This window comes from Hyperolius riggenbachi, chromosome 1, assembly GCF_040937935.1.
Source record: "Hyperolius riggenbachi isolate aHypRig1 chromosome 1, aHypRig1.pri, whole genome shotgun sequence".
Lineage (NCBI taxonomy): Eukaryota > Metazoa > Chordata > Amphibia > Anura > Hyperoliidae > Hyperolius > Hyperolius riggenbachi.
Window position 1 is genome coordinate 131724663 of NC_090646.1, and position 16967 is coordinate 131741629.

Sequence of the window (16967 nt, forward strand, 5' to 3'; positions counted from 1 at the left end):
CTTTAAATAGCAGTAGCAGGGCCGGTGATTTCATAGGGTCAAACTGGGCAGTTGCTCAGGGCTCTAAGCTCCTTAGAGGTTCCACAAGTCAGGGACTGTAGAGGTTTACTGTCAGTATTATTATTTAGTATTTATATAGTGCTGACATATTTTGCAGTGCCATATAAAGTCACTAACTGTCCCTCAGAGGCACTCACAACCTAATTCCTACCATTTTTATATGTTCATCGTAGCCTAAGGCCAATTTAGTGGGAAGCCAATTAACTTATCCAGAGTGCCCAGAGAAAATCCATGCAGATATCGGGAGAACATACAAACTCCTTGTAGAAAGTGCCCTGGCTGGGCTGCAAACCATGGATCCATCGCTGCTAGGCAAGAGTGCTATCCACTATGCCACCATACTGCTCAGTACAGTATGAGAAAGTAGGGGGCACCACACTCATTTTTGCTCAGGCCTAAAACCATCCCTGAGCAGAATGCATGGTCACGGGTTTCTGCATTGAGCATTAAAAGGAAACCTTAAAGTGAACCTCCAGACTAAAAATCTACTCAGCAGAACTGAAAAGGCTTGGAGTTTCTTTAACAGTTTCACAGCATCAGAACTTTGTTTTTCTTACCAAAGCATCATTTTTAGCTGCATTTTTAGCTAAGCTCCACCCATCAAAGAAAACTGCCCGGGCTTTTTTTCTCTGATGCTGTTCAAAGCATGATGGGATTTCCTATGTTGTTATTCACGTTGCCTAGCAACTGGGAGGGTTGATCAGGACACAGGACAGTTGGAACTGTGTCTCATGCTCCCTGTCACCTCCTTTCAACCAAAAAGATGGCTGCCCCCATGAAATCACAAACATTTGCCTGTTCATTTAAAACAGGGTGGGCAAGAGATTATATTACCTATCTATTTTAATTAACATAACTGTTGTAACTTAATGACAGTATGTTTGTTTAGGCTGAAGTTCCTCTTTAAGCGGGAAAAAATGTTGAGTTACTTACCTGGGCTTCTTCCAGCCTCCAGTAGTAACTGAGGTCCCTCTGTGTCCTCTCGATCCCCTCCGTGTGGTGCTGTCACCCCAACTAAAGTTCACGACTGGCTGAGTTGTGGACTACAGCACTTGCGATGTTCTGGCCATGTGCCTCCTCGATCGCACTCATGTGGATGGGAGGGATATGCGCATGCACAGTTGCAAGTCTTTACAAACTAGCAGAACACTCCCGGGCATGGAAAAATTTGAAAATTGTTGGCTAAAGTCAAAATTTCAGACAGGAATAAGAAGGCTTGCTGAGGTGTTCCTACCCACCGTATTACCCTCTTATCCCCACCTCTAATTTTCATACTCCAGCAGAAACTCCGAATTATTTGCATCTCATGAGAACTTCTACTGGAGGAGGAAGTATTTACCTTTTGTAAAAAAATACATATACAGGATCAATCATATTCTGGTCTTTTGAGTTTCTGTGATTCTTGAATAGTGTATATCCCTATAAAGTCCTTCATCTGTCTCAGATGTATCCATCTATTAAGCAGCGTTCACACCTAGGTCTCGTTCACATCAGGGCCGTTTCTGTGCGCTTTTCACAGCGCACACTGCCCTGTGCGTTCAGCAAGATATTGATTTTCCAATGTAATTAAATGTTGCTGGTTCTCATCTATGTGCTGCGCTGAGCAGCGTTACAAAAACGTAGGGTTGCATGCATTTCTGTGCGTTGAGCTATAAAGCGCATTGGCAAGTGAATAGGTGCGCTTTTTAAGTGCATAGAAGCGCATGCGTTTTTTACCCCTATTTGGAAAAATAAATACATTTACATAGAAAAACAAAGCTTTATTGACAACTGCTACTGCTACATTAAGCAAAACGTGCCTTAACCATTTCAGCCCGGGGGAGATTTTTCACATTTTGCATCAGAGCAATTTTTACCTCCCATTCATTCGCTAATAATCTATATCTTGTTTTTCCGCCACTAATTAGGCTTTCTTTGGGTGGTACATTTTGCTAAGAATTATTTTTTTATAAATGCATGTTAACAGGATTAATAAGAAAAAATGGAAAAAATCATTATTTCTCAGTTTTCGGCCATTAGAGCTTTAAAATAATCCACACTACCATAATTAAAACCTATGTATTTTATTTGCCCGTTTGTCTCTGTTATGACACCATTTAAATTTTGTCCCTATCACAATGTATGGCGCCAATATTTTATTTGGAAATAAAGGTGCATTTTTTCCGTTTTGCGTCCATCACTATTTACAAGCTTATAATTTAAAAAATGTTCGTAGTATACCGCCTTCAAATGCATATTTTAAAAGTTCAGACCCTTAGGTAACTATTTATGTCTTTTTTTTTTTATTGTAATTTTTTTTCCAATAAAAATTTTATTTGGGTAATATTTTGGTGTGGGAAATAAACAGTTGATTTTTAATGTTATTATATGTATAAATTGTAATGTAAAAAATATGTAGATGTAGTTTTACTATTTGGCCACAAGACCTTCAGTTTTTTTTTTCGTCCTTGCTCTTCTCGCTAAGCGGAAGCACAAGGGGGATGCGGAAATGTTTACGTGCAGAAAGACTGAAGCCTCTTGTAAGAGCGCTTCGGTTTTTCTGCTGGGGACACGGATCGGTGATCGGGAACCATGTTCCGGTTCACTGATCCCAGGGCTACCAGGGGACACCACAAGGGCACGGGGGCACGCGTGGGAGCGCTCCGAAGCGCGGCACCACAGCAGAGCAGCGGACCGGACATGAGCTTCACGTCCGGGCGGCAGAAATGGTTAAAGAAGCGCAGCGCAATGCATAGAAACGGGCACTAAAGCCCGCACAAGCGCATCTGTTTTTTACCACGTGCTTTCACATGCCTCTCAGCGCAGCAGATGTGAACGAGGCATTAGCAAAAATCGTATGACGATTTGCGAAAAACGCTATTGAGATTTGCATTCATGTAAGAAAAAATTAGCAAAAGTCAAACTACATTTACTTTGTGGTCTTAGAAGTTTGGGGACCGCCTAACGGCAATGGGCGTGACCAAGGCGGCAGCCCCAGGACCGCCTAACGCCAATTGGCGTCATGTCCTGGGGCGGGGATTTGCAGGAGATCGAGCACGCCGATGTGCGCGCATCTTCGCATGGTCTCCCCGCGGAGATTGCTGCTAGGAGACTGTTAGACGGCAACGCCGTCTTTTAACAGGATACAGTGCTGCGATCTTTGGCAGCGCTGTACAGGGGACAGCCGTGTGACACAGCTGTCCCCCTGGGTGGCACAAAAGTGATCAGCTGTCATAGGCTGAAGCCTATGACAGTCGATCACGCTGATTGGAGGGCGGGAGGGTGGATTACAAAATCAATAAAAAAAAAATTGGGAAAAAATTATGAAATAAATCAGATACATATTTATATAAAAAAAAAAAAACATCTGCAGAGCGATCAGACCACACCAACAGAGAGTTCTGTTGGTGGGGGAGAAAAGTGGGGCGGGAGAATCACTTGTGTGCTGAGTTGTACGGCCCTGCAGCAAACCCTTAAAGCTGCAGTGGCCCTTTTTTGTGAAAAATGGCCTGGTCTTTAGGGGGGTGTATCAATGGCACACATTTTTAGACAATCTTTTCATGGCAAACGATCTTTTTCCCAATATCACGTAACATTGTTTAACGAAAATACATTAAACAACATTTTACGATTCCTGGCCACCTGTGGCAATCGTTCATTTTTAAATGACCGTCATTTAGATTGTAAGCTCACAAGAGCAGGGCTCTCTCCCCCTTTTGTGTCTTGGAATTCATTAAACATTTTATTCATCAGGTTTCTTTTATCACTGTCATTACCAATTCTGTATTTTGTATCCATTCTGCATTTTGTCACCAATTATGTATTTTGTATATTGGTGTATACCATTGTCTGTATTATCATTATGTACCTCATGTTTGTTTCTTACTTTGTACATTGCCACAGACTATTTTGCTGATTTATAAATCAATAATAATAATATTACAGAGGATGGTTCCGATCCCCATTGATTTTCGCAGTAATATGCTGCGATCATGTAAACAATTGTTTACACAATCGTTCATCGGCAGATATCCCCAATACACCATAAGTTTTTTCAGCAGATGGTTCGATAGATAATTTCCAACATGTCCAATCTTATTTTCGATTGTTTTTCTGATCGATTCCTCATAGAAGTGAATGGAAATTGATAAGAAAAGATAAGATTGGAAAGATCGCTCGAAAATAAGATCGGATGGTAAATCGATTAAAAATCCAATTGTGTATTCCCAGCATTAGGGTCCATTTCTGCGCTGTATATGAATGAGGAGTAGATGAATCAGACATAAGCCCCCCCTGTTTATTTCACTGGCTCATTTAGATACAAGATGTAACATTTCCTGTGATTAGTGACATGGCAGAGCAGGGAAGATCAGATAAGACATAATGCAGCCAGTGTCTCTGACATAGCACATTCCATCCACTAGTAACAAGTCCCGCCTGAAAGTCTGCCTAACCTGGAATCCGAAAAAGGAATTTCAGACGGATAAATACATAGTGAGCCTGAGCCAGCTGCCAAGCGAATTTCATGCAAGCAGATGGAGCATTGCCAGCAATCCTCAGGCCGGCAGCACGCCATTGAGAGGTAGAAGGGAAAAGTGTGCCTATTGTCCCTCTAGCGGCAGCACCGCGCCATGACACCTCTCTTACTAGTCTGCACATACAGTAGTCTGCACATATAGCCTGCTGGTCTGAAATACAGTATGTTGTAAGTTACTATAAATACACATACAATGCATATATTTAAATATTCATGCTAAAGTGACCCTTTCAATTTCACACATATGAATGAGTGAGCTGAGATTTGGGAAACAAGCATTTTCAGCATAGATTGGCAGCACTTTTCGCACAAAAACACTGTGCTAATATAAACTATTCTAATAATAATAATACATAATTGTTGAGCTACATGAGGAAAGCAGATCCCGGTAGTGCCCAGGAACAAAACAATTGTCTGAAAATATCTGTTACAGCCAGTAAACCACTAAGCGATTTCTACGACGATTTTTCTGCCGACTGGTGATTATTTTGAGCGATCAGCAATCGTTTTCACAATCTCACGATATGGGTATAGGCGAGCAATTACGCGAACAACATTTGCCAATGCAGGACGGTAACAACCGTCACAGCGGATCGTGGCTTTAAGATCGCTCGACTTCCCATTTGAGCCCCCGTTGTGCTTGTCACTTGCTGAAGATGACAATTAAGGTGCCCACTAATGATACAATCTTTATTGTACAATATTACCACTTATATGCAATAGGAGGAACTACCCAATGCATCCATTGAAAGTACATTCATTCAGTTTACCCTTCTACTACATAGATTTGGTAAGATTGAACAATCAAGATTGTGTCATTAGTGCTAGGTACACACGATACAATTTTCTGGCAGATTTCCGTTCACTTTTATGGAAATCGATTGGAAAATCGATCAAAATCGATCGAACATCTTGGAAAAAATCGATCTGGAAGGTAAATCTGCCAGAAAATTGTATCGTGTGTACCTAGCATTAAAACCAACAATGAAACAATCATATAGCCATTATATTTTTGATGTATGTACTCACATGTTTTATTGCACAAATTGATGTACTGTACGTGAGAAAGTTCAAGGATGAACTGAAGTCTGCATAATTAGACCAGAACTAAATACAAACATTTGTAACAGCTTTAAACTAGAAAAAGCTTGTAATAGATAATCTGGGATCATGATAATCTACTTTGTATCCAACTCTCACGTTCCAGGAGTCTGCAGACATGCTGAGGAAGGCGTCTGAAGCAAGCAACTGCTCTGTATTCAATGATTTCTACCAAACTGGCTCATGGAAAGATGGGCTGTGTCCCTACTGGAAACAAGAGCAGTTTGTCTTTCAACCAGTGTGACACTTATCTCTGTATGACTGCCTTTTGTACCTTATCTTAGCACCTCTGCCTCTGTCCCTTATCTAAGCATCTCTGCCTCAGCCCCTTATCTCAATATTTAATCTATGTCCCTTATCGGCAGTTATCACTTCTGCCCTGTGCCCCATATCTCAGCATCTCTGCCCTCTGTCCCTTATCTTAGCACCTCTGCCCTCTGTCCCTTATCTCAGCATCTCTGCCTCAGCCCCTTATCTCAATATTTAATCTATGTCCCTTATCTGCAGTTATCAATTCTGCCCTGTGCCCCATATCTCAGCATCTCTGCCCTCTGTCCCTTATCTTAGCACCTCTGTCCCTTATCTCAGTATCTCTGCCCTCTGTCCCTTATCTTAGCACCTCTGCCCTCTGTCCCTTATCTCAGCATCTCTGCCTCAGCCCCTTATCTCAATATTTAATCTATGTCCCTTATCTGCAGTTATCAATTCTGCCCTGTGCCCCATATCTCAGCATCTCTGCCCTCTGTCCCTTATCTTAGCACCTCTGTCCCTAATCTCAGCACCTCTGCCCCTTATCTCAGCACCTCTGCCCTCTGTCCCTTATCTCAGCACCTCTGCCCCCTGTCCCTTATCTCAGCATCCCTGCCCTCTGTCCCTTATCTCAGCATACCTGCCCCCTGTGACTGTCCCTTATCTCAGCATCCCTGCCCCCTGTCCCTTATCTCAGTATCTCTCTCTCTTGTCCCAGTATCTCTGCCCTCTATCCCTTTTCTCAGCTACTCTGCTTCAGTCCCTTATCTCAGTATCTCGATCACTTATCTTTAGCGTCTCAGTCCCTTATCTCAGCAGCTCTACCTGTCTTCTGTCCCTTATCTCATCCTTCCTATGTCCCTTATCTCAGTATCTCTGCCCTCTGTTCCTTATCTCAGCACATCTGCCTGTCTTCTGTCCCTCATTTGCTCACTGCCCTTTACCAGCGCGCTTCTCCGTCAAAAAACAAACAGAGCAGAGAAGCTCACGTTGACATGCTGCACACTTCGGCAAATGCCACTAAAGTTCCAAACTCGTCACAAAAAGAAGTTAACAGTAACAGCCGCATGCATGTTTTCACTGCAAGTCATGCTACAGGCAGGCAAACAATACAATAATAATAATTAAATAAAACCCTCTGTCCCCCACAGACAGAACATGCAGTATTACACAACACAGCACACCGAATGGAGCAGCAGGCGGGCATCGGCATGTGCAGGGCTGCAGCTTGTGATTGGCTGCGTGGATGGAAGGGGCGGCTCCTCCTGCTGGCTGCTCTGGAACAAAACAGCTGGTGCTGCAAACACAAGCTCATACAGCAGAGCAGTGAGATCAGGAGGGCAGCTCATACAGCCATTACCAATGCACAGAGCTCTTCACTGCTGGGAAACATACACACAGGAGGAGATCAGCACCTATACTCATCCTATCTGAAGTCAGCAGAAGCCTATACAGCTGCTGTCTCATCTACACACCTTCCTATCTTGTTCCCCTTCCATCCACTGGGAAAATGCGTCTCATCCAGAACATGTGCACTATAAATGAGTGCCCACCAGCCTCCAGCACTGAGTTTGCGGGCACCAGCATGGCTGGCAGCAGAGTCATCAAGATTGCTGTGGTCGGAGGCAGTGGAGTTGGCAAAACAGGTGAGTTATTGGAGCTAATGTGTCTTATCTGTCTTTAGGTGCCCATTAACGGTACAATTTTTTCCATCAGACGCGATCTTTCAATGCAATTTTTAAGATAAAAAGTAATCGGATTGTGATTATCGATCATGGACCAATTGGGGTATTTTCTCTCTTCCGAATGTTGAATTTTACGTTCAAATTGGATCTATTGAATTTTCTATTCCAATCGGCCATCCAAACGGCATAGTTTTAATACTCGGTTTTCTGTACCATTCAATCTAAAAGATTGTGTCAAAAAATCTCATCTGATGAAAAAATTTTACCTTTTTAAGGGCGCCTTTACTTTGCCTCTGCAGTATTGTGTATCTGGATGTATCTGCATTTAGGTGGCCATACACAGGTCAATTTCAGAACAGCCATATATGATAGACCTTTGTAGTGTAGCAATGATTTTAAGTCTACTGCTACTATCTGTGCTAATTCATTTAGACCCTGGAAATCAGTTGTAACTCATTGGTTGATCCTCAGTGAAGCAGCCGATTTTAGGCAATCCATCAGAATTTGACAATAATAATAATAATCATCATTTTATCAAACCATGTACGGCCACTTAGAGGGGTGTATGGATGCTTTTCAGTTATTATATAGAGGAAGGGGAATGGCAACGACACTGTGCTCAGATCTGTTTTCTTGCATTAGATCTCCATGGTTTCAGTCTGCTATATGGCTCTGCATCATCAGAGTCCATTGATGAATTTATTCTGTAGTAACCAACCAACGCCATGCTGAGCTCTGACATTTCCTCAGCAGCTGTGCTATAGCTCTGTATTTAGATTTATGTCATATCTGTCATTGAAATGTGCCCACAACTTACTACAGAAAATCCATTATTCTTAGAATGATTAAAAATATCATATTAATGTACAAGATTGCCATTGTTAACATGCACCAGCTATACTCAGCTCAGCAGGAAGGCAATGGTTATTTGTACTGTAATTGTGCAGAGAATTGGGCAATATTCATCTCAGAATGATTATTTTCTGCTAATTGTCAGTTTCCTGGTTGCTTCTGTGTGATTGCCCTGATAATTGTAGCAGCCTCTGTGTGAGTGTATTGTAATGTAAAGCATTCTCTGTTTGGGCTGGCGCCACCTGCAGGGACCCTGCTTCTAGAATCTTGGCAGAAAAGGAATCTTGAGTTGTTTTTGAGGAGGTGAAAAAAAATGACATTTTCCAATCAGTGTTCTAATCAGCTCACCATTCTTTCCTTTTATTTCCTACAGCTCTGGTGGTCAGATTCCTTACCAAACGGTTCATTGGAGACTATGAGAGGAATGCAGGTAAGGACTCTTTGTGTACTGGATGTTATTATACAAATGGTGTTAGATTGCAGTTTGAGATAAGCGATACTTATGCTTGCCATACATGGCGTGATAAAAAGCTATCGATCAATCCCTAATACAAAAAAAAATAAAAAAATCTGTAGTGGTGATCAATACTTGTGTCTTATCCACTTGATTTAAGCAGAGATGTGACCATACTGCTAGCATTATACAGCTTGCTGCAGAATAATGCTATGTGACTACCATTTCTCTGCTGCCCCTCCCCCACTCCCATCATGGAGTTTTTCCAACAAATCACCCTCTTGATCTATAAGCTGCCCAAAATCAACTGAAAATTGATCAATCAAGCATCTTGGGAGTAGTAGACTCCTGGCCAAGCGTTTGAGTCCTCAAGCCAGATTTGACGTGTATGACCAAGCCTAAACCTGAGTACCCACGATGATTGGGGAACTCCAGTGTTGTTCCCCGATCCATCTTTCACAATCGCAGATGACTGGACGCGAACGATCGTTAAAATGATTATTAAAATTTCTGCTAAGGTCCATCGACTTAAGCGAAAATTTGAACAACCGTCTGCGGTTCCTGACGTCGACCGTCTAACTATTTCACTACACGATGTTACATGATGTTGCATGAAATGATCATTCGTCGGGCAAAATGGTTTAAAAAAAATCGTTGACGTGGGTACGGACCTTGAGAAGCTAGCGTCAGACAGAGATAGGACAGCTCAAATTTTTTCTGTTACCATATTACTCTTTGTGAGGCTTGCCTAATGAATCCCATCCTTGTATTCTCAGGAAACCTGTACAGCCGACAAGTTCAGATTGATGGAATGAATCTCGCCATCCAGGTGCAGGACACTCCAGGTGTACAGGTAAGGCACCTTCTCATCTACATCGTCTCTGCTAATCTCTCAGCAGTTTATGGGGCAGAACGTTGACATTAGTTCCCTCAGGCCTCCCTGTGTCACCTCTCTAGGTCAGGATAGAGTTTGCTGCAAGATAGCTATTGCTTTAGCTTGACAGCTCAAATGTAACAGCTTTATTTGAATTTCCCTGAGACGGAGTGTGGTTGAGCCACATCCTTCCTAGCCATCCCCTTGTGCAGATGGAAGTCTGGAGCAAGAGAAAGCTTAGGTGAATCTTTGAACTCTTGAACTACATCCAAATGCTGTAATAGGTCTGGGGACACGTATAGGCTGACTTGCCTGCCATTCTGTCTGGTAAACCCAGCATGGCTGAAAGCAGCCAGTCACACAAACTTGTCTGGTTTCGGCAGTTGGGATTGGGCAGCTGTCCAGATGGAACTGCTTCCAGCTTATATCTCCTTACTTTCCAGACTCACTGTCTAGCCAGCTCATTTCCCTTCCTGCCCCACTACAAAGTCTTTTCTCTGCACTGAGCTGTACATTCCTCTGGAGGATAGACTGCTCCGCTGTATCTGATTCCAGGTTCTGCAGCTGCATCAACATCCATTGGGTTAGGAAAGTTAAGGAGCAGACAGATTGATATAACATACATCTTTTAGACCACTTACGTTAAGTACTTTTAGAACTAGTGTCTCAGAATCAGGTTGTGTTTCTTGTAAATTGGTTTAACATGTCATCTTACGATTTTTTTGTTTCCTTTCTTCTCAGCTCCAAGACCAGAGCCTGGAGTGCAACGAGCAGCTTAACAGATCCATCAGATGGGCAGATGCTGTTGTCATTGTCTTTTCCATAACAGACTGTAAGAGCTACGAACTGATTAACCACCTCCACCAGCACGTGAGCAAGCTTCACCCGGACAACAGGGTCCCTATTGTCATCGTTGCCAACAAAGCAGACCTGTTGCATCTTAAGCAGGTGGAACCACAACATGGACTACAGCTGGCCAATATGCTGGGCTGCACATTCTATGAAGTCAGTGTCAGCGAGAACTATATTGACGTATATAACGCATTTCAGGTACTTTGTAAAGAAATCAGCAAGCACCAGGTGGCGAGCACACCGGAAAAAAGGAAGAATTCTCTTATCCCGAGGCCAAAATCTCCAAACATGCAGGACTTAAAAAGGCGTTTTAAACAGGTCCTTTCCGCTAAAGTCAGGACTGCTACATCTGTCTGAAGGGTGTCTGTGGCAGCTGTTGTGTTTGTTCTTCCAGAAATTAAGCGAGCTTGTGAGGTGGTTAACATGGATTAACTTTGACATTGCTGGCTCCAAGGCAGCAGAGCCTTGAGGCAAGAGGTGGGGAGGAGACAGTGTTGTGTGGCACAGAGGAGCCAAGCTGAGTGGAGGATTAAGTGTCATATGGACGTCAAAGAGACAAACTTTCAGGAAGTAGACCAGGTGCTAAGGCGTGGTCACCTGAAATATGGGACAAAATGCAATGGACAATTTGTGGACTCAGAAATGGGATTCACACTTACGCTATGGTAGTGGGAAGTTGGAGTAGAAAACATCCCTGTGTTTGCTTTTCTTTTTACCACAGTATAAATGTAACTGTATTCTTATACATGACAAAGTGCTGTATTTTCAGTAAATGGATGTCACAATGTCTGCTTCTGTAAGGAGATATTTGGTCTGTTGTTACAGGACAGTGGACAAATGCTGTGTTGACTGATAATGTGCCTCTAATATTCCATCATGTGGCATCCCATACATGGTCTTCAGCAAAGTCTGTGTGGCATTGTGTAAGTGTGCTTTGTATCTGCACTTTTCTTCTCTGTGGTAATCCAGAGTCATGTTCCTGGATATGCAGTCATTAGGGGGCGCTATGTACCACTCTGATGTCCTTACAGGAGACTAATGAACTGTCAGTGTCTCCTTATATCAATGAAGCCAATGAAGGTGTAAACTGAGGCTGACAAACGTACGAATTGCACTTTAAAAGCCAGTTGAGCTTTTTGCTTTGTAAATTGTAACTTATTTATTTTTGTGTACAATAAATTTCTATGGGGATAACTTTTAAATAAAGTTTCCCGTATTTTGTATTGTAAATACTTATGACTTTTTAATTAAAAGTGATGAATTTAAAACTGAAATTCTTTTTTTGTCATATTTGATACCAACTTCTTGCTGACCACATTACCTAATGAACAATGTACAAGATATGGTAAATTAGGTGGCTATACTTCTATAAGTACAAAGTAAGCTAAGGCAGGGCTGTTCAACCCTGTCCTCAAGTACTACCAACCGTGCATGTTTTGTAGAAATCCACAGAGGCAGTTAATCAGCTCTGCTGAGACACTAATTACCTCACCTGTGCATGTTTGTGGTTTTCTGCACAACATGCACTGTTGGTGGTACTTGAGGACAGGGTTGAAAAGCCCTGAGCTAAGGTACCACAAGACAACTGGAGGACAACCTCCTGGATACAATTCACAAAATCCTGGGTAAAAATGAGAGTGTGGTGCTAAATTGATGTGTATGTGAAAAAAATTACCTAAGTGTAAATAACAATGAGTAGGAACTGTTGTGTTGTGATACTACAACTTCCAATCAGATTTCAGCTCTCAAAGCCACATTATTAAGTCATGCAACAGAATGTCTTCTGATTGGTTGCTATAAATTGGTTGCACAGTATATTTCATTTGGCGAAGGAAAACAAAGCCGCGCGTTATCCGTGCATTGCATCGCATACAGTGAAGAATACAGTCAATGAAAAGTATGCTTCACTGTCACTGTTAACGCACATGCTTTGTGGTAATACACGGCATGCAGTGCGTTGGAATGCTGCACGCTGTTACACCGCAATGCACCCGCCGCACTGTGAACATTGCATAGGTAGTGCAGTGCAGTGCAGTGTGACAAGCCGCATTATAATGCAGTTGTTGTGCCACACCAAAACACACCAATGTAAGCGTAGCCTGTGTGCACACTTGAAAGATTAATGAAAGATCTTAGACCAATTTTACCACCTTCCATGTAGTATGAGAGCCATACCTACACAGTCTATTCTATGGAGCTGAACTCCCCATCAGATAAAAATCTTTGCAAGATGCTGCACACAAAGATGCTGTACACATTCAAAAGATCAGTATCTGCAAAAGATCTGTTCCTGCAAAAGATCCGATCCTGCAAAATGCATTCATAGTCTATGATATCTGCAGATCCTCATACACATCTTGTTTAACAGACATTCATCTGCAGATCTGAAGATCCATCCTGGTGGATCTGATCTGCAGATGAATGTCTGTTAAACAAGGTGTGTATGAGGATCTGCAGATCTCATAGACTATGAATGCATTTTGCAGGAACTGATCTTTTGCAGGAACGGATCTTTTGCAGATACTGATCTTTTGAATGTGTACAGCATCTTTGTGTGCAGCATCTTGCAAAGATTTCTGTCTGATGGGGAGTTCAGCTCCATAGAATAGACTGTGTAGAGTATGGCTCTCATACTACATGGAAGGGGGTAAAATTGGTCTGATATATTTCATTAATCATTCAAGTGTGTACACACAATTACTCTATTGCAGTTCTTACTGACACATCAAATAAATGTTAGGTAACTTTTCTGCTAACTAATAGATTTGATTAGTTTACACATTTAAACAGCACTGACACCTCCCACAATATTTTACAGAAATTAATATAATTCAAACCTGCGACCCAAGGCCAGCGGTCTAACCATTTAGAAACTGTGTCCCCCCTTGCCCCCAATATAGCAGGGTAAACTGGAACTTGGAACAGTATTGATTAATGTTTCCATTCAGTGTTTTTTTTTTTTTTTTTTTGCTTTTTTAAATCAAGGTCACTGGTTTATTGTAACTGTATACAGTCACCTGCCAGTCACTGAGTTTTGTAAAAAAAAAAAAAAAAAAAAAGATAAAACAACCTCAAAAAAATGGTTAATTACATTTTCTTGGGCTGTGGGTAGGTATTTCATCATGTGCACACCCTCCAGACATATTGCTTTGTGTACATACAGTATTGTATGTATTAAAAAACAGGCCTTACTAATTCAGCTAATGTGCTTTCCAGATTCCTATGGATCAGAAAGAAGCACACAAGGAGAGGTACTGGTGGTAGCCATATATTCCTCCATAGAAATGAGTTGAATATCAGCAGTTGTAAATTTTAAAACTTGTTACAACACTGAGCCAATCCTCCACCTGCATTTAAAACTTGTTACAACACTGAGCCAAATTCATGATTTATAACTTCCCCTTCAATCAATGTTCATCATTGACAGTTTAGTGTGAGAGGCGCTGTAGCTACCAGCATTCCAAGTGTTTCCTGCAGTTTCCTGAGTGATGCAGGAAACCACCGGCCAGGCATGATCTGAGAGGGGCTTTCTCACTGACAGTCGCTGTCATGTCATTCTCCTCTGACATTTTAAGAAAATGCTAGATGATGTTAGCTATGCCATCCCATATGAAACTATAAATGACGGATACTGGCTGGGAAGGTATGTTAGCCCACTCAGGTAGTAAGAAAGTGATTAAAGTGGACCTGAACTCAGAACCTCCTCTCTGCTCCAAAAGATAAGCAACAGCACAATAACCTTAAGGCTGGTTTTACAGTGGGACGTTAAAGTCCTACGTTACAGCAGCCAGTAAAGCAGCCTAACTCACAGCACTGTAAAATCAATGTGCTGTTCACAGTGCACACATTGCGTTGGGGTATAACGCTGCACGTTAAATGAAAGTGCAGCATGCTGTACGTTATACCCCTATAGAGCTGCGTTAGATTGTTTGCACATGCTCAGTGACTAGCCACATGGCTAATTAATATTCACCGCACTGTGGTGACTGGTGGTGGGACTCCTAGTGTTGTCCGGATCATGAACGAATCGTTCATTTGATCCGGATCTTTTTTGTGAGCCGAATCATCCGGATCATCACAATGAAAGACTCGGTTCACAGTGGATGTCTGTCTGGAAGAAACAAGAACATACAGAATGTACAGTGCAGGGAAAGTCCTGTCCTGCTAGTCATTTCACCCAGTCTGCTTCCCTAGTAAAATGATTCAAAAGATTCGGTTCAAAGATCCGGATCTTTTCAATGATCCGATTTGAATGATCCGAATCCTTAAAAAGACCTGGACTTCCCATCACTATCCTGGAGCGGCTGTTCTATCAGTATAGATAGAACTAAAACAGCGCACCAAGAGCCGCATAACGCGGCTCAATCTGACGTCCAACTTCAACACCACCATGCGTTGCGTTAGGGGCACGTTATGCGACCTTAACGTCCCCTAAAATGCAACGTCTTGGTGTGAAAGTAGCCTTAAAGCAAATAAATTTAACACATTTTAGACACAGGAGTTGTGAGCTCAAGTTTCCTCTACCCATGTCCATTGTGCATATCTCCATTCCTCTGTACGTTTTTAAGATCTCATATACTGAAAGTTTGTAAAAGTTCACTGGAATATATGTTTCATTCATAATGATTCAAAAGCTCCTATTCATGGCTGTGAAAAGATTCAAGCACAAAGTTACACAACAGATTTCAGAAACAGCGACATCAGGGTTATATTCTCAAGGGGCGTATGGTTTCCTGTACAAAGTTTTGGGGAGCTGCACATGGAAGAGAAGGGCTACATATCGGATACCACTCCATCAAGAGGGCTAATGAACATGGAACATGTAAATGAAGGCTACACATGAAAAGGTGAATTGTATTAGACCAGTGCTGTCCAGGGGATGTGTCTAGCACCGGATTTTTTGGTTGGAGGTGGCAAAGCATTAATGTCCTGGTTTCAGGGGGGCGGAGCCAAACGCAAACAAGACATGGGCCTGCCAGAGGAGGGGGACTGACTCAAAAAATAGTCCGGGCAAGGGAGTGTGGCCCAGGGAGGAAGATGGCAATATGCATAAATCTGTCCCTCAGACCCTCACTGCAGCATTACCAAATCATTGCTAAATATTGTACCACCATAACAACTCCCGCACTCTACTACTGAAATGACTGTTTGTACCACCCATCTGTCCTGCCAACATACAGACCCATAGAATCACTTTCATGATGCTGTCTTTGGTATCTGACATAAGTTTGAACACATTTTCCCACAATGCACATCTACAGAAAAAATTCCTGGTCTTAGTAATGTTTCCTCCTCTAGGTTCCCTCATAAGTCCTATAGTTTAAAGACTGCCGGACGCCAGGAAAGTCACTAGTGTGATAAGACTGAACACCGGTACTCTTATTTATTCAGTAGCAGAAATGGAATGGAATGTGCTATCAAGAAATGTCTGCCAATGGAATGTGACATTGCAGGCAGGAAACTTTTCTTGGGTTTCTATTGCTTGGTTCTGTGTGTGCAAGGACTATGGACTGTCACTTACAAGCACATCACTGCATGTATTATTATCGGAGGTGTAATATCTGTACAGGAAAACACAGAGTTATCTCTATGGAGATAATATTATTTTTTCATTCTCTATATTAACCACAAGCAAAAAATTGACCAGCACTTGCCAATTTGTAAAAAAGCAGGTTGTTTATTGGTGTGCAATTATTTTTGTGACCACTAGATGGCATTTACTGTGATCTACGCGTGCACATGCTGGTGTTGCAACGTTTTTGACACATGACCCCAGTGTGTCTTACGTGGTAGTGATGCAACGTTTCTGACGCATCGATGCAACGTTTTGGGTGCACTGCTTTGATTGGAGGATATGACGTTTTGGACACTCCTATGTGATTCTGCGTGGTTAATGCAACGTTTTGGGCGCACTTTTTTGAATTTGTTCGTCCAGGCTTGTGATTGGATGGTAGGATGTTGCTCCTAGTTCCCCATCAGGTCCACCTCTGCAGTGATTGGTCGTGGTTCAGGGGGCTGGGGTATAAATAGGGTTTAGGCAGGTAATGGTGACATGCTATCACTTGACAAAGAACGGTTGATCCGTTTGAAACGGTGACAGTCCGTTGGGAGCAGAATTGGGCTGCAATGAAGGCGTAACCTACTCTGGAGGAGATCTTCAAGCATTTGTATGCAGCAAAGAGCTATTATTACCATTGAGCTATAGTTACATTCTGGAAGTCCGGATGTCATGGCTATGCTTTGTTCACATTTTTTGTGAATAAACAACCTGCTTTTATAAGAATTGGCAAGTGCTGGTAAATTTTTTGCTTGTGGTTTACATTA

The 16967-nt window shown here is 42.2% G+C and overlaps 1 protein-coding gene across 1 annotated transcript; it reads left to right on the plus strand.

Moving 5' to 3' along the window:
• The first annotated feature begins 7246 nt into the window (after positions 1 to 7246).
• On the plus strand, positions 7247 to 11917 carry RASL11B (RAS like family 11 member B). Its single transcript, XM_068268475.1, has 4 exons — positions 7247 to 7572; positions 8837 to 8893; positions 9694 to 9770; positions 10533 to 11917. Exons 1-4 carry the CDS (start codon positions 7437 to 7439, stop codon positions 10998 to 11000), a joined length of 738 nt encoding a protein of 245 aa, XP_068124576.1. The 5' UTR covers positions 7247 to 7436; the 3' UTR covers positions 11001 to 11917.
• Positions 11918 to 16967: the final 5050 nt, after the last annotated feature.

What these genes read in the sequence shown, in the direction of transcription:
- RASL11B (XM_068268475.1), top strand. Translation starts at nt 7,437, where the DNA reads ATGCGTCTCATCCAGAACATGTGCACTATAAATGAGTGCCCACCAGCC. An exon ending in CAGTGGAGTTGGCAAAACAG is followed by an intron (nt 7,573 to 8,836) that starts GTGAGTTATTGG and finishes TATTTCCTACAG; the next exon opens with CTCTGGTGGTCAGATTCCTT. An exon ending in AGACTATGAGAGGAATGCAG is followed by an intron (nt 8,894 to 9,693) that starts GTAAGGACTCTT and finishes TTGTATTCTCAG; the next exon opens with GAAACCTGTACAGCCGACAA.